The sequence below is a fragment of the Coffea eugenioides genome, chromosome 1, assembly GCF_003713205.1.
Source record: "Coffea eugenioides isolate CCC68of chromosome 1, Ceug_1.0, whole genome shotgun sequence".
Lineage (NCBI taxonomy): Eukaryota > Viridiplantae > Streptophyta > Magnoliopsida > Gentianales > Rubiaceae > Coffea > Coffea eugenioides.
Genome location: NC_040035.1, coordinates 47,907,961 through 47,925,074, shown reverse-complemented (window position 1 = coordinate 47,925,074; position 17,114 = coordinate 47,907,961). Strand labels below are relative to the sequence as shown.

General features: G+C 39.6%; 2 protein-coding genes and 1 pseudogene across 2 annotated transcripts; 2 read left to right on the top strand and 1 right to left on the bottom strand.

Moving 5' to 3' along the window:
- Window positions 1–439: 439 nt before the first annotated feature.
- Window positions 440–3,330, bottom strand: LOC113751705 (protein KINESIN LIGHT CHAIN-RELATED 1). The gene is made up of 2 exons (XM_027295816.1): window positions 1,553–3,330; window positions 440–868 (listed from the first exon to the last, which is right to left on the bottom strand). The coding sequence occupies exons 1-2, from the start codon at window positions 3,226–3,228 to the stop codon at window positions 622–624; spliced, it is 1,923 nt and encodes a 640-aa protein (XP_027151617.1). The 5' UTR covers window positions 3,229–3,330; the 3' UTR covers window positions 440–621.
- Window positions 3,331–4,399: 1,069 nt separating this feature from the next.
- Window positions 4,400–8,284, top strand: LOC113751713 (CDT1-like protein a, chloroplastic). The gene is made up of 7 exons (XM_027295826.1): window positions 4,400–4,867; window positions 5,059–5,178; window positions 5,281–5,515; window positions 6,609–7,328; window positions 7,515–7,716; window positions 7,797–7,887; window positions 8,039–8,284. The coding sequence occupies exons 1-7, from the start codon at window positions 4,500–4,502 to the stop codon at window positions 8,094–8,096; spliced, it is 1,794 nt and encodes a 597-aa protein (XP_027151627.1). The 5' UTR covers window positions 4,400–4,499; the 3' UTR covers window positions 8,097–8,284.
- Window positions 8,285–14,889: 6,605 nt separating this feature from the next.
- Window positions 14,890–15,619, top strand: LOC113773995 (annotated as a pseudogene).
- Window positions 15,620–17,114: the final 1,495 nt, after the last annotated feature.

Genomic DNA, 17,114 nt, shown 5'->3' with positions numbered 1-17,114 from the left:
AACCAAACACATGCTAATTCAAGACTTTGACTTCACAGTTTCATAGATAACTTCAGATCCCATTTTTCTCATTTCTGAGAAAACATTTTAATCAGGGATTCACGTGCAATTCATGTTACTCGGATGCACTCTTTCATGAGCCCGTTTCTAGAACAATTAAGGGTTTATTGGTTAAGCAATCAAACTCGCACTAGAACATCTTCTGTAAGCGACCTGATATCGGCCTAATCTTATATGCCTTGCCCACACGATCAAGCTTCGATATGTTGTCTGACTCAACTCAAATGAACTCATTGAGGCCAAGCAAGGCAAAGAGGCCGAATCATTGGGTTTAGTTCCTAGGAACAAAATCCATCTAGTCGGTGTCAACAGCAGTTTCGCAGATATTTCATTCTTATAAAGTCAATCCAGTCAAATAAAGAAATGAAACACAAGTATGTAAACCTTCAGACTTCAGAAGAACTGCTGAATTTCTAGCTTCTGTTAATCTCTAGGCATCTCTAAGGTACTAGATTATTGTTATCGGCAGCCAAATAATGAAATGAAACACAAATATGTAACAGGAAAAAAACTCGTACAGAAGCTGTTCACTCAAAGCTTAATTCTGCAAGATTTAACAGCTCATAATGCACTCGACGGTGCTTGATTAACTGAAAGACCAGTTTTTGAGTTTGCACCAGAAACAGCATTTATCGTGTGAGGCAAAGGTAATGCCTTCATCAGAGACTCATTCGAGGATGCACCAAGTGCTCTCTTCTTCAATTGTTCCAGGAGTCGCTGAGCTTCTTTGACTTCATCCTCCGCGCTTGGACCATGGCCTTCCCAAGCTTCAATTACTTTCTCCTGGAAGTTAATTGCTAGCTGGTAGCTGCAAAATCCGAGAACCAATTTTAACTAACTATTCAACCACTAGTAAAAAGAAAATCACAAGAGAGATCGAGCCACTGTACAATGAATATTGCTAAGCAATACATAACTTTGACGAACTCTCACCATCCGGTTTATCCCTCTTCACGAAATTTGTGTTGTCCGCTATAAGTTTTCATACAGGCGTCCCACATAAATCAGGTTAAGTATTTAGCTCACTAAGGAAATCTTTTAAGAAAATCAGCTTAAACATTTCACCAACTTTTTAGGACTATAGTCAAATCAAGATTCAAACATCTGAAGCCATACTACACATCATTACAACTATATTTCTTGCTTTTAGCTCTTCCATCTCTTTCCCGGAAGATTGATGAACGGAGACCACGAACATCAAACTATTGAAAACTGGAGCATAAATTGAACTCTAAGAAATTGTGAACATCAGCAAGGAGTAAATAACTGACAAGCAATATTAGAAGCACAAACAACAGTTCCGAAATCAAGCATACCAAATGGGTCCCAATCCTCTGTTCAGCAACTTTGATACAACAAAATTTTCTCAAAGGAGAACCAAATAATTCCTAAGCACCATACAAAGTAAAAATACTAACAGGTCATGCATTTAAGATCAGAATGTTCTGAGAGACATTATATACAAAATCACCAATAAAGATGTTTCCATTACCTTCCCATGGCAGCATATGCCTTTGAAAGGTTTTGACATGCCTCGATTGAGTCTGCATGATGTGGACCCAGGGAAACATCCATGATATCCTTTGCAAAAGCAAAAACCTGTGCAGCAGACTGAGGTCTATCTAACTCCAAATATGCTGCACCCAGATTATTGTACACGTAGCCAACCCCGTAATGCTTGGATCCAAAGCTCTCTTTTAGTCTCTCAGCTGCATCCTCCAAATAAGGAAGCGCTTGCTCAACCTTCCCAGTCAGGAGGAGTAACCAGCCAATTCTTGCAGAGACACTTCCTACTGAATGTTGCTCTTCCGCAATCTTTTCAAGCATTGCATGCGCTCTCTTTAACAAGGATATTGCAGTTTCAAACTCATTCATAGTCTCATACTGCATTGATATTTCCATAAATGCCTCAGCAACTGCTATAGGCGACGTTGCTTCTTTCTTGTCAAGAATTCCACTAGCAATCACAAGGCACCTCTTAGAGTCTGCAAAGTTTTCCTGATTACACAAAGCCTTGGCCATGGAAACAAAGATCATAGCTCGATCCTCACTATCCTTAGGAGTTTGCTGTACAATGCCCTTCAAAGTATTAATGGCCTCATCGTACCTTCCTAAGGCAATTTGCATATTGGCAGCATCAATTTCAGCTCGGAGCAATTCAGAATTGCAACCCCAACTTTTCAAGACCCTTTGAGACAATTGATTTTGCTCCAGTGCCTTTTCATGCTCTTCAAGTCCAGTATAAATAACTCCAAGAAGCCTCCTATCATGAGCAACTTCCACCGAGTTATGTCCCAATTGCGTTTTATGGATATCCAAGGCCTTCAAACAAAATGGTAAGGCCTCCCTGAAACTCAAAACTGCGACGTAGGCCTCTGCTACCTCCCTGTTAGCCTTCCCAAGTTCCCTGCAGTCTTCATCTAACATCATCTCTTTTAGCTCCAATGCCTTCCTAAGATTACCAATAGCCTCCTCTCTCCTCCCGATGGCAGTCTTAGTATTAAACAATTCAAATTGAACAGCATGAAGAATAGGCCTAACATCATCAGCACTACAAGAACGTTGTTCCTCCAGCCGGAGCAATATTCTATTAGACCTATTAAGATACCCCAAACTATCATTAAACCGTCGTAGACTATAGCATACAGAACCCAGTAATTGCAAAGTCATAGCAAGAGGCAAAGAGGGTTTATCCTCTTTATCAAGAACTTTCAAAGCCCTAGCAGCAAAAGATAAAGCCTTTTCAAGGTCCTCACCTTCTTGGTCAAGTTTGAGGCCTAATTTCAAGCAAGCTAATCCAAGCTCAATTTCATCAAAGCTGTCCTCCATGTCCTTGAATGCCTTGAGCATATCATCAGTGGTCTCTGCCGACTCGAACGCCTCTTCAAGTTGGGATCTTTCTTTTATTTTTCTCTGTCTTGAAGACATATGAGGGGCCATAGGGGTTTGGTCAGAAAGGGTGGTGAAACCTTGAGATTTAGTATTGGATAAGAGTAAAGCATCGGCCTTGGAGAAGTTCTTGAGATGGGATTTTGATGGGTGGTTTTGGGTGCATGGCGTAGGGTTGGGGAGGGACGATATGTGGGAGATGGAATCAACTGAAGGAAATGAGAAAGAAATTTTGGAGTGATGCTGGAGCTTTCCGAGAATGGATGAAACCCTTCTCATAGCGGATTTGATAAGCCTTTTTCAGGGGTGAGTGTGTTGTAATTTGAAGCCCTTGATGTTAAACCCTTGAAAAACCCTCGACAGGGCAGCCAGCTTTCTGGATTCTGGGAAAGTGTTTGTATAGTTGCTATTAGGCTGCTGCCATTACTCTTTTTTTTTTTTTCTTACTTTTGTTATGAACGTAATTGCAAGATCATCCTTCTAATGCCTCAAAATTATGATCAACAACATCATGTTTTCCTCTATCAAAAGCTATCACCATATTTATTGATTATTGAGTGAGCGATCAATTTTAAGTTTTTCTTTTTCTCTCTTAAAAGGGGAAAGAAAGAAGAAAGAAACTTATTTTCATACATTCATTCATTCATTGACACTGACTTTCTTTTCTGGGTAAATTGGTGAAAAGAGAGACACTTTTATTAATCTATCTACAATATTATTTTACGATAAATGACTAGATTATTTGATAAAAATTCGAATCTATAGTAAAAATTAGGAAACATATGTATGAAATTCGTAAATCCAAACTCATAACTCGTGATTCTTTTTTCAATAACTCCTAAAAAGAATGAAGTAGTAAAATTTGATTAGTTTAAATTGTCAATGAAATAGTTATGTTCAAAAAAAACCAAACATAAATTTTAAATGAAATTCATACTTGAGAATTTTTTATCATTAAAAGAATTTTTCAATGAAATAATCTTAATATACACCATTTCACTCTGTATTGGTTTTAATATTTGTAATACAAAGTATTAATACATGGAATGTATTGATTTAGAGTAGAATAGTTTGGATTTAGCTCCTCTCAAATTGCATTATCATTAGCATTTTCTCATTGTCTTTCCCCTGTTCCTTCTATTCTTTCAAGGAAGCAAATTGGCAAATCCTAATACTAAAATAGGAATATTTGTTGGAAAAAAAAGGGGGGGAACAGAAATAATGACAAGATGGACCATGACTGAGCATGCCAAGTTATACCTGTTCCATTTTGACTTTACTCTTTAATACTGTACTAATTGTAAGGGCAGTAATGCAAAAACAACGAAAAGGATAGAACGTTTGCAGCGGGGTCAGTAACAGACGGTGCAGCGCCATAGCCCACAATAATCTAACGCCGTTACTCCTTCCCGGGAGAAATTTGGCGCCAAGCCTTACCTTTTTCGCGCCAAAAGCCCTAGAATACCTCCTCGGCTGTGCTCCCCTCCCAGCATCCATCGCTATTCCCCTTTCATCTCGCACTCGCTTTGCTCAACCACACTGCCTCATCAATGGAATCCACTGAACCTTCGCCATTGGATTTGTTCAAGTCCAAGAAAATTTTGCACTCTTCTACTCCAACGCCATCTGATAAAAATCCCCAACCTCATCCGCATCCGGATCCAAATCCAAGTCCATGGAGCTCCAAAACCCCCGAGAAACCCATCGTCCCCCCTCGCAGGACCCGGAACAGCGCTGCTGCTCTTTCCTTGAAAGAAGTAAGATTGGCTGCAAAAAATCTCCAAGAACCGGCTCTGCATCAGAAACCCAGACCCGACCCGCTTATGCCCGCCGCCCTCAAAGAGCGGATCCCTTCCTGGCCCGAATCTTCTCCTGCTAAAGTAAACAAACCCGACAACTCGATCAAGCTTCCAGAAAAGTATGTTCTTCTGAAGATTTTTTTTTTTTTATTCCTTGGACTTATTTTGATGAAATGCTTTGATGCTTTCTTGGATTTTATCCAAATTTTCTTTTATTTTTTCTTTGATAAAAAGTTGTGATGCTCTGGTATTTCTTGGGATACTGTTCTGAGAAGTGTTAGTTTCTAAATCTGGTTGAATCTGTTTTCAGGTATGACATTCTGGATAAGTTCTTTAGTAGCCTGGATAGTTCAATTCGGCTTCTTCGGATGAAGGGATCAACGACTACATTTACCAATATTAGTCCCAAAATGGAGTGCTTGACGGATAGGTATCAAAAGAGATCAGTAAAAGATGCTAGATTTAAAAAAAAAAATTATTTTGTTCGATACTTGGGTTTTGGCTGATTTGCTATTTGGGTTCTTTGTTTTAGGAGGTTTACTTACAGCCATTTGGCTCAGCTTAAGTTTATTCTGCCTGAGGCTATTGAGATAAAGAAGATTTTGATGCATGATGAGCGCACCAGCTGTATGAAGCCGGATCTATATATTGCTTTGCACGTTGATGAACTCGAGAAAAATGTAAAGAAGAAATCAGACGGTGGCAATGTCCAGCTGAGGAAAATCTTCCATTCTCGGCTTTTAGATTTCTTTAAATCTCATCCCGGGGTAAGCATTTTGCTTTTGATCTAGTAGTACTCCTGTAAATGCTTTAGTTTTTGTCAGCAGTTCTTCAACGAGTTTACGAAGTAAAGTGCGTCCTTTTAATTACAATGCCCTGCATATTGTTGCTCCCACCACCTCCCAATTTTCATCTCCCCTGTTTGCTCCATATTTGCAGATGGCCAAGATAATGTAATCAAAATGGTTTAGCCACTCCAGCAAAACATAAGAAAGTAATCTCAGAACTTTTTTTCATCTTAGGGATTCTTGTCACTTTATCTTGTGAAATTCTTTCAAATATTCGTAGTTAATTGGAGACCAGGGATTTCTTTTTGTCTATACAATCTAGAGCATGAAGTCTCTTCATTACCATGTTTGTGTGGCTTGGAGATCTATAAGTTGCAAAAAAGGTATCCCCGGCCACATAATGGAGAGTTGGGGACAACCTAAATTAACCTGGAGAAGGATATAAGAATAGGAAGTCTCCTCTTCCAAACAGCAAAGAAAATAATTTAGTTAACAATCTGATGCAGGATTTTACTCGAAGTACTGGCGTAAAGTTTGTGCTCTTAATATATTTGATTCTTGAGGTTTTAACATTTTCATTTTCTTCTTTCATATTTCCGTTTTCCTTAAATAATTATTTTTCTTAAAAGCTGGGAAATTTTCTGTGTACATTTCCTTGTCCATTCATATCATATGCAATAATATAATTGAGGCAAGGAGCTTGTTCTGACTAATGCTATACTCCTAAATAAGGACACAAGCTGAGCTGACTGTATAGAGAAGTTGGACCTTTTCAACACCACAGATGACTAATGGTCAGCCAATTCTTAGTGCAGATACTCTTGCTGCAAGTGATAATTAAGTAACAAGAAATTGCTGTATGGGACATTCCTTTTTTTTTTCCCTTATTAGACTGCAGGAATCCATGGACTCCTGTATCTTAGGGATGGAAATTGAGCTTAAACTACTTTTTAACAAGGAACAACAATAAAAGAAACTGATGCCTGCTTATATCAGCAGCCCAGCCCTGAATAAGTGATCCCGAGGTACTAACTCATGCTGCTATATTAACATCATGAGTTTTTCCTCACAGGGTGATGAAGTTCCTGAGGAAGCACTTCCAGAACCATTTAATCAGTCAAAGACAATTCTTGAGACTAACTTACCAAGAATCTCAGAATCATCGACAGTTGGTGAGACACAAGCTGTTGCATTATCGGAACAGCAGCCAATTGCAGCATCTCATTTATCTCGGTCTTTTACAAGGCACTTTTCACCTAAGGTTACTGGCTATGAAACTGGTGAGAGTAAGCAACAAGAGCGAGTTGTATCTGGTCATGCTTCATCTCTAGTTTCTGAACCAGACTTTGCCCAGATAAATCTCGATCTAAAAAATTGTACAAAAGTACCTTCGAAAATGAGGAGAATTGCTGAATCCTCATCTACTAGGGCTTGCCCACTTTCTCCACCCCCTGCAACCCCAGTAAAAGACACAAGTTCCTGCATGGGTGCAGATTGTCCTCCCAAAGAAACTGCTGCTATTCAAGGGACCCCTTCAGGATCCGCCTCTACTCCAGTAAAATTGATGAGTGCCACACCTGTTCTTCAACCACCTAAAAGATGTTACATGAGCCCAGATGATGATTTAAATCAGTTGCCTAACAAACTTGTTAGGCGTCCATCGCGTAGCCGGTCGCTCAAATTTGACAATCCAGTGAAGAGTGCAGCGGGTGATGATGAAGTCCAGGAGGCTGAATTTTCATCAGTTGATAGTGATGTTCTGGATGTTCTTTCTGATAATCTTATACAATCGGTAAATGTTCTAATTTTTGCATCCGCTGATAGATTTTTTATGCACTATAATGTGATTTTTCAGTATGCCATGCTTAATGAACCCAAGTTAGATTTGGAATTCCTGTTATTGTATATCTGATTTAAGATCTGTGCTACTTCCACACCTGCATTCTGCAGTCTAATAGACACAGAAATATCTTTGCAGATAAGGGAGAAAGAGAGAAAGGCATTTTTGGAGCAAGATCCAGCTATCTCACAGGCAAAATGGCGGAAACAGATGCTTACTAGCTTGCCCAGGGTGTTCGACATGATTTACTTTTTATTTCAATCAATCAGGCGTTCTGTTATAACAAAGGAAGAGCTTATGCACAAAATAATTTCTAACCAATTACATGTAGTTGATAGAAGTAAGCCTCATCACTCATCTTTCAAAATTAGTCTTCCACATTATGGAATTTGCATTAAGTTCCTCTTTATACTGATACAGGGGAAGTTGAAGAGCAACTAAAACTCTTGCGAGAGCTAGTTCCAGAATGGATTTATGAAAAGTCATCATCTAGTGGTGATAGCCTCTTATGGTAAGCGTGTGACTTTTGTGTCTTTTTCCCCTCTGATTGCATAATTTATGTGTTAGTTGTCTATTGGAGTTGGGCTTGTGCTGCACCAAGCTGCCTTATTCTTGTTTCTTAATAGTGATTTGATGTTAATAATGGCATGTTATACTTGCAGTGTGAACAAGATAGCAAGTCCAGAAATACTGCGCACGAGACTGGCTGAAGCAAAGTAACAGAGTGGTCATAAAATATGACTACTTCAAGTATATGAAGAAAGAACTAGATGAAGCATGAGATTGCTCTATAGATGGGATCTTGACCTGTTAATAGCAATGTAACTTTTGATCATTTATATCCCTGACTCTGAATTAATGTTATGGTTCTTCTTGGTGCAAAATTGCCATGCGCTTCATCTTATTGACATTTCAGACTAAATTATGCATATTGAACAAAGAAGTTCTCCATCAAGTATGGTGTTTCAAGGATAAGGCAACCTCTCAGTTTGGAAGTTGCTGATGGTTCTAGCTGAACAGCGTGTAGATTTGAGATTCTGACATTTCTTGTTCGATACTAATCAGGCTGCTTTTGTGGTCGTGAATGACAATACATGTTGGACAGAAATATGATACGGTTGAATGCATGCGATTCTGACCTTAAATTAGAGTAGCATTCTCTCTTCTGTATCGAATAAGTAAACAGTAAATTTAAGGATTCTTTACCTTAAATTTTGTTAGCATAGGTTTGAGCTTCTTTTAATTTGTATTGATAATGGAGGCGCTAAGGACAATGTTCTGATGCGTCGACAGATTTTATGCCGTTGGCCTTTTCCTTTTGGAGTACATTTCCATGCTGATTGATCCACCCACCCAGGCGAATCTCGCCTGTCTTAGTCTCCATGCAAATGAGAAGACGTCTGCATGAATATGAGATTTGTAGTTAGGGTGCTAATGAGTGGTATATAAACTGCTTTCTTTTTCTACTTTGAAACAATGCCTAGACCCGGCCAACTAAATCAGTACGATCTGGTCAAGATATCGATAATTAGGACCTACCAACTAGGCACGTTACGCACGCTGTGTCTTTGCTTCCATATGGAAAGAATTTTCTCACAGTACTGCTAAGAAGAATTGCATCAGGACTTTCTTGAAGCAACCGCCTGACTTTGGTATTTTGCTCATTTTCGTTTTCAAAATTTCTCCTTGTTAGGATTCAATTAAGTAATGAAGACCCTGGTCAATAGTCCAGTAAATTTTATTTCAATTAATAACCACAGGCCGGCCTTGGACCTGTGTATTTCAAGATTCTCGGTTGGTTGGCCGAAGGTCCCAAACGTCTCTACAAAATATACAGTGACTTTGTCTTGCCACTTCCAAGTTCCAAGAAAAGTACATCGAATGTATGGAACTTTTGTCTTCCGCCTAATGAATAAATAACCAACATTCTAACGCTCAGAGCATATTGTCCAGGTAAAGTTTTGCGTGAAAACCTCCAAAAAAAAAAAAATGGAGAATAGGCGACGGCAACTGCAGCACTTCTTGACACCCCAACACCCATCTATGGGGAAAAGTCACTGGGGTGAACCTCAACACTTCATGACACCCCAGCACCAATCTATGGAACGGGGAGCCGATTCTCAGTGGTTTGGGACACCAGAACATGAATCTCTGGGCTCAAATCGTTGGGGCGGTGAACTCCAGCCGTTCAGGACACCACAACACCCACCTTCCGCCACAAATTACTGGGGCACCGTTACTGGAACTCGGCAGTTTGGGACACCACAGCACCCATCTTCGGTAAGAAATAATCATTCGGGCACCTTTGGCGGAACTCGGCAGTTCGGGACGCCACAGCACCCATGTTCCTTGACAAATTACTGGGGCACCGTGAGTGGAACTCGTCAGTTTGGGACACCCCAACGCCCTGGATCATTTCGGGAGTTCAGGGCACCCAAACATCCATCTCTGGGAACTAATAACTGGGGTGGTGCCTCTCCCATGTTAGCAAGGAATATACCCCAACAGTCACTTGACCAGAAGTACGAAAGGCTCTACACGGTTAGCACTAGTGGCGATGAAATCGTTACTCCGCCACTACTGGACGATGAGGACGAGGACTTCTTTTACGTTTCAAAGATTGAAGCAATCAAATATGAAACTCCCCCTACGCATAACCGACGAGGATTGTTGTGGAAGTTTACAAGAAGGAAAGCAAAGAACAAGAATGCAACAGTACTAGGTAATTCGCCAAAGAAGAAGAGATGGTTCCCGAAGATGAAATTGTATGTGAAGAAGAGATGGCCTAATGGTTGGATTTGATTTGAATGTCAGAATCAGCTGTCCGCGGGATATATACTTTGTGCCGGGCCTTTGGTTTTCCTTTATGAAAGTCACTTGTTGAACCGAACCACCACACTCAAGCAGTTACCAAGGCTGAGAAAGTAATACAGCAGTATGAATTGCAATAGAAATGAAGATGAAGCGACTAACTGATCATAATAGTTGTATGGAACGCCATTTCGATTGATGATCATTATAAGCTCTTGGATGCGTAGAGGTACTGGTCTTCAATCTTGACAGTGCAATGGGAGATCTTCTGCACGAGAATGTGCTTGATGCCCAACTCAATTACTTTGATCGTTCTGTTGTTTCCTCAGTAGTTTCCTTTCCTGGGCTAATTCCACTTTGCACCTTTAAACGCTTTCTCACTTTGCGCTCTAAACTTCAATTTTAAACACTTTACACCTTAAACTTTTAATTTTGAATACTTTGTACCATAAATTTTCAAGCTTGGCCAATGTAAATCCAATCAATAATTACATTCATAAAATTAATGTGACAAAATATGGTAAAAATGAATGATAATGTACTATTTTGTTCTCATTGCAGTTCATTAGCATTTTTTACTAGTTTCGGCACATTATCATTAATTTATATAGTTTCAATCACTAATATTATTAGTAAAACTAACGAGAAAAAGATAATGCAAATTAATAACAATATATGGTTTTATTTTTGCTACGATTTCTTGGCACTTTTTCACCACTTTTGAGATATTGTCATTAATTTGTTGGCTCTATGCTGTTAATTTGGCTGAAATTGTCATTTATTAGATTTAAATGGAATAAATTTGAGAGTTTAGGGTGCAAAATATTTAGAATTGAGAGTTTAAAATGCAAATTATCCAAAATTAAAATTTAGAGTGCAGAGTAAAATTGTGATATAAGCTTAGGAGTGTAACATGGAGTTAGTCCTAGTTTCCTGTGTAATATATTACATAGCTCCCGAGTTGGAAAAATAAGGAGAATTTGCAAATATATTTGCCTATTTCTCTAATTTGACAACTCCTTCACCGTAAGCCCAAAAGTAATCACTATATCTTACCTATACTAAAAAGGAAGTTCACAATTGCATTTTAATTGAGATTCAATTGAAGTGGCCATTTTTTTAGGTTAGTTTTGTAATTAAAGCGAGTGCTGTGGGTGATGCGACTGCCGAGAGCGCGATCCGAACTGAGCTGCGGTGAGCTGAGCAAACTGAGAGGAAACGAACTAACATGGGTTAAGCGAGCGAACTGTCCTGCAAAGAGAGATGAACAGCAAGGCTAGTTCCCCGGTGTAATTCCGACGGTCAAGTCAGTAAGAGTTAAGAGGACAGCAACAGTATAAAATACTGTGGATGGCGTACCTTGTTGTGCTTTGTGGGAGTGTATTTATAGGTTCCGGAGTAATAGTTTCATTATAGGAAACGGAGTCTTATTAGAGAAGGATACCTCATAGGGCTCCATTGGGTGGCTCCGAAAAGTTCGGGGGACGCGGCCCACCAGGCCCATCTGGTAGGAGGGGCAACAGCCCTGTGCGAACTGACTACCACCCTGACCAAGCTGATCTGACCGAGCTAGAAGGTGAGCCTGCCCGAACTGACGCGTGGCCGTGGTGGATTGGCTCCACCACAGTGGAGTTTTTTTTTTTGTGTTAATGATGTGCTCGCTAGAGTTTTTTTTTTTTTTTTTTTTTGTAATGGATAGGAGTAGATTTAGCATAATCCTTGAAAAAAAAATAAAAGAATTACAAGCACTTCTGAAATTTTGTTCCTAGTTATTATCCCAACACATGCAATAGTGCATATTTTTCCGGTTGAATTTTTGTGTGGTTACAGAGAAATCAACCTATGCAGAGTTGTGTCTTGGCTTCTTTTCTCTCTACACATCCGTTCTCTCTACCTCCTCTCTATTCTCAACCTTTGCTACCATTCTTCTTTCATAAGGAGGGAAATCTTGACCTCAAATCAAAGTCTCCTTTCATCTTCCTTTGTTTTATTTTTCATTTAATAAATTCTTTCCTAAAATATTCCAATGAGAGGTTTGTCTCTCCTAATATTTTACTAGTAAGAATTTTTTTTCTCTTCTAAACTATCTTAGTGGGAATTTTGTTTAATTTTTGTTATTTTTCTCATATTTAAGATTTTTCAGATTTGTTAGATCTGAAATTTCTCAAGTCTTCTCGTCAAATCTCAGCATCAATTTTGAGTATCTACAGATATTTATGGAGCAACTCGTGCAATTGGTCAAATTCAATGATTTGTGATTCGTTGTGTAATTTTTTATATTTTGTAACTCTTTATATCTAATGATTTTTCAAATTAGATATAATTATGATATGTTTTATGTATTTTTCACCAGTGCCATTAGTGCATATTGCTTTGCTTTAGACGATTTCTAATTGAGCAAATTATTCGGTTGGTCACTAAACTTTTGCGATCGTTGAGTTTTGGTCACTCAACTATTAAAAGTCTGGTTTTGACCACTAAAATGTATGAAGTTAATACGCGAGTCCATTCTGTTAGATTTAGCCGTTAAATTCGTCGATCTGTCTGTTCGCGCGATTTCCAAGACAAAAGGCAGGGTCAATTTAGGAAGTTCAACGTAGCACTTGCATCTCTTGCTCCTCTCCTATGCATCTGTGCTTCGTCTTCCTTTTATATATAGAGACATAGATTGCCTTCAGTGATGCTGCGAATGGATCCTACACTCCTTCGGTCTTCACCCCCACCCAACCCTCTCTTCTTATCACATACATATCCATCCGCTCTGGCGAAAAAGAAAAAAGGGAGATGGCTTACCCAATACTGCCTTTACTAATTTTGAGTCTGTCCTTCTCGTGGATTCCGGCCAAGTCAGATGCCGCAGCCGCAGCCACTAGCTTCATCCGGGCCAAATGTAGAACCACTGCCTATCAATCTCTGTGTCAAATCCCTTTCGACTTTCGCCTCGACCATTCAGAGGAGCCCGAACCAGTTGGCCCAAACGGCTCTGTCCGTGAGCCTAGACAGGGTTCAGTCCACTAGAGCATTCGTGGCTAAGCTCCCCAAATTCAGAGGACTGAAGGGTAGAGAGTATGCAGCTCTGAGGGACTGCTTAGAACAGATGGCCGACAGCGTGAACCGGCTCAGCAACTCCGTCTAGGAGCTCAAGAACTTGGGTAGGGCCCGGGGGCCGGAGCTATTCTGGCACATCAGCAACGCACAGACTTGGGTGAGTGATGCGCTCACTGACGACAGCACCTAGACGAAGAGAAATTGACCCAAAGCCCTTGCCATCTTAAACTTGAGAATAGTTGATTTTATTAATTATATGAGCTAGCTCTACTTCATAATACTACTCCACTTTGATAAGTTAAAATTATTAGAGATATATTATAGCTTACGTCAAGAAAAAATATTTAAAATTGGAAAGAAATCTATGCACTACACATAGAAGCTGAAAAATGGATTAGGGAGCCCAGATTGGGTTGAGGGTCTGAAGTAAAACCGTAGAAGGGCGAAGACAGGATAAGCGTAGTATTGCAGTAGCAAGCGCCGTGTTGTGTTTTTTTGTCCTCCATGGAAATTTTGGTCTCACCCACGCCGCCGGCTCCTGGCATTGCGAATACGAGAGGATCCCTATCTCACGCCGCAGCCATTAGAAAGAGGAATTTGACGCCCAGGTCCAAGCTCAATCACCAAAACGACTCCTTGTTCCAAGCTGCAATTGAACGTGCTTCTCTTCGTTTCTAGGAGACTCTTCCTAAATTGACCTGCCTTTTGTCTTGGAAATCGCGTGAACAGACAGATCGGCGAACTTAACGGCTAAATCTAACAGAATGGGCTCGAGCCTTAACTTTATACATTTTAGTGGTCAAAATCAGACTTTTAATAATTGAGTGACCAAAACTCGACGATCGCAAAAATTTAGTGGCTAACCGGATAATTTGCTCATTTCTAATTAGTCTATTAATAATATTGATTTCTGTTTTGTTAAAAAAAAAAAAAATCCATGCAGAGTTGTAGCTGTTAGGCTCGATTTCAGCCGTCTATTTAAAATTTAACAGGACTTCAAATAGTCGTCTGGGATTCATCCGACCCGCTCCGACTTAATCTCCAGTCGCCCACCGCACGGGACCGATTGACATTGCAACCGCAGACGCCCCAGTCCACATTTTTGTTCTTGGAGAACTTTGCAGTCAGAAATGGGACGCATAACCTTCAGATTAAAAGAAGTGCAATTGATATTAGATATGTTCACGTAGTAATACGACGGGAATTCCAGAAAAGATATGAATATGATGCAAGTACAGAAATACAAATTTATTTCCTCTGGACCACCCCCAATTTGTCTTGGGTACGAAAGGACCAAGAACCTGAATTCCAGAAAACATATCAATATGATGTAAGTACAGAATTACAAATTTATTTCTTCCGGAACCCCCATTTTGTCTTGGAATATACAGTTGTACATATCCACATAACATGTACATAATTCCAACTGCAAAGATATATTAACCTACCTGGTGTTATACTAACAAATCTTCACGACTTCACCCTTCAGTTTGGATTTCCTCTTATGATTGTTGAGGCCTTCAACCAAACCAAGAAAGTTGAAGGAAAGAACTACGCCTCAGCGCAAATTGAACCTCTACGGTCAAAGTAAGTTGCCAGAAAGCTCGACTTAACTCTAGGATCTTGGACTTGTAAGTTTCCTTGTGCAGTCCGACAGTACATACTCTCTGTGATTCCGAACACAAATGATGGTCACCCATGCATCTCTGTGACTGAAGACGATAGACCAATCTCTGTGACTGAACACAAATGACCAAGCCTGGAATCATGAGCTGGAGCAAATGGTCATCACCAAGGTACTTGTGGAGGGGATTATCTGTTCTTATCTTGGCAGGGCAAGTCATTAGGGGGACTATAAAGGGCAAAGTCCGCTGGAAAAACACCCTCCAACAACTGGAGAGGTTGGATCTAAATCTGTAGGTGTCTGTCTCTTAATTTCAGCTTTTGTTGGAATGGCCTTCACCATACAATTTGTGAGAGAGTTCACCAGGTTAGGGCTGAATAAAGCTGTTGGTGGGGTCTTAGCCCTAGTTTTTTCAAGGGAGCTGAGTCCTGTAGTCACATCAATTGTAATTGCAGGATGTATTGGGAGTGCATTTGCTGCAGAATTGGACACCATGTAAGTTTCTGAGCAAACTGACACACACATTGAGAGTTCTTGGTGCAGATCCTGTTGGTTATCTTGTTACACCAAGAGTTATTGCAATGCCATTTTTAACTCTAATGTGCTTCACTGTAGAGATGGCGTCCGGTGCCCTTTTGGCTGATAGTGATTATGGGATTGGCATAAACATAATCTTGGACCATGGGATTTAGTTAGTGCAATGATCAAGTCTTAGGTATTCGGTGGGATTATATCCATAGTTAAATGCGCTTTGCTTTGAGTTGCCTCAATAGAGACTACGAGGAACCTGCCCGGTCAGTGTAGAAAATCTGTTTACGAGCACAGATCAAGAAATGAATATTGCAGCTCCCTTCTTAACCAATGCAGCCAGAACTATTAATTAGCATCAGATTAAAATACGCTGGTTCCTCTCCATGTAAAGAGAAAAAAAAAATCCCGTCTTCTTCATCTTCTACATATCTACTTGGTAAGATACTTGAGAGAGACGATTTACTCTTATCCCACAAAATTGATCCGTGGAACTATTTGTTTTTCGTAATTTACCCCTACACTGAATCCCATCACAATTCACAAAGAAAGAGATAGAGGGTGAAATAGACAGAAAGGTATGCATACAAATCTAGTAGTACAAAATATGATTGCGGTGCTTGGGAGTTTTTGCATCCAGCCAGTACTTACTTGAAGTACTACTTGCCTAGCTTAGCTAGGTCAAACAATGACAATGCAAAGTCCAATAAGAGTCATAGCTGATGGTAACTCCCCAAACCGCCGTCGTGCTCATGAAAATGCCTTGGTTTTTTTTTTTTTTTTGCTAGCTCATGAAAGTGCCTTGCTTATTTAATCACCGTGGCGTCAAAAGCAGATGTTAAAGGGGATTACTACCCAATTCCAGAGACGCTCAGATTGACTTTGAGACGCGGATGAAACCAGTACTCATGAATCCAGAGACCAAAGTCACATTAGCAGATTGCATGCTGCTAAAAAGCTCGGCTACAAAATCTACTTTTTGTGAAATATCATGATTTTCATTCACAATTACTTGTTGAGAGAGAAAGAGCATCAGAAAGGGGAAGATGATAAGTACGATATGCCAGAAAGTGGCCACCGGATCCAAGACCAAATTGAGACCATATTTAAAAAATTTGCTGCACCATCTTTCTTGTTCATAAATAATACTTAATTATGATTAGCAGCCATGCATACATAATACTTACCTCATATGGGTACGAGACCACATCATGGATTTACTCAATAGGCAATTGAAAATGTTTGGTTTTTGGGTTTGGAAAGTGGAAAGAAAAGCGGGACTATCTTCATTCTTCTTTTGTCTCGTATTTTACTTTGATCAATAATTTTCTCATTCTTGTACGCTTCTGTGTTTGCATTCAGTAAATTCACTTGTTATTTCCACCAACGATTAGCTCAGCTCAACCTTTCGTCATCGACAAGGCAATTTGACTATTTGCTGAATTCGACTGAATGCTCATTTGACAAATTTCCTTTGTAGTTGTACATCAGCGCTCCCACAAATACTTAATTTTTTTTGCGAGCACATTTTTTCAATTAGGCCTTGTTTGGATTGCATTTTTCTGGACTTTTTGTAGAAAAATTACTGTAGCGATTTGATGTATGTGAGGTAAAAAAGTGATTAGAAAATGTGTTCACGGAAAACGTAACAATTTTTCTTTGAAAGATGGCAATCCAATTCTTTACTTAATATGCATCAAATTGCTACAATATTTTTTTATTAAAAA

Excerpts from the sequence above, each read along its gene's own strand:
- LOC113751705 (XM_027295816.1), bottom strand. The coding sequence starts at position 3,228 with ATGAGAAGGGTTTCATCCATTCTCGGAAAGCTCCAGCATCACTCCAAA. Across the intron at positions 869-1,552 it reads GCATATGCTGCCATGGGAAG|CTACCAGCTAGCAATTAACT; the intron begins GTAATGGAAACA and ends CGGATTTTGCAG.
- LOC113751713 (XM_027295826.1), top strand. The coding sequence starts at position 4,500 with ATGGAATCCACTGAACCTTCGCCATTGGATTTGTTCAAGTCCAAGAAA. Across the intron at positions 5,179-5,280 it reads ATGGAGTGCTTGACGGATAG|GAGGTTTACTTACAGCCATT; the intron begins GTATCAAAAGAG and ends TCTTTGTTTTAG. Across the intron at positions 7,888-8,038 it reads AGTGGTGATAGCCTCTTATG|TGTGAACAAGATAGCAAGTC; the intron begins GTAAGCGTGTGA and ends TTATACTTGCAG.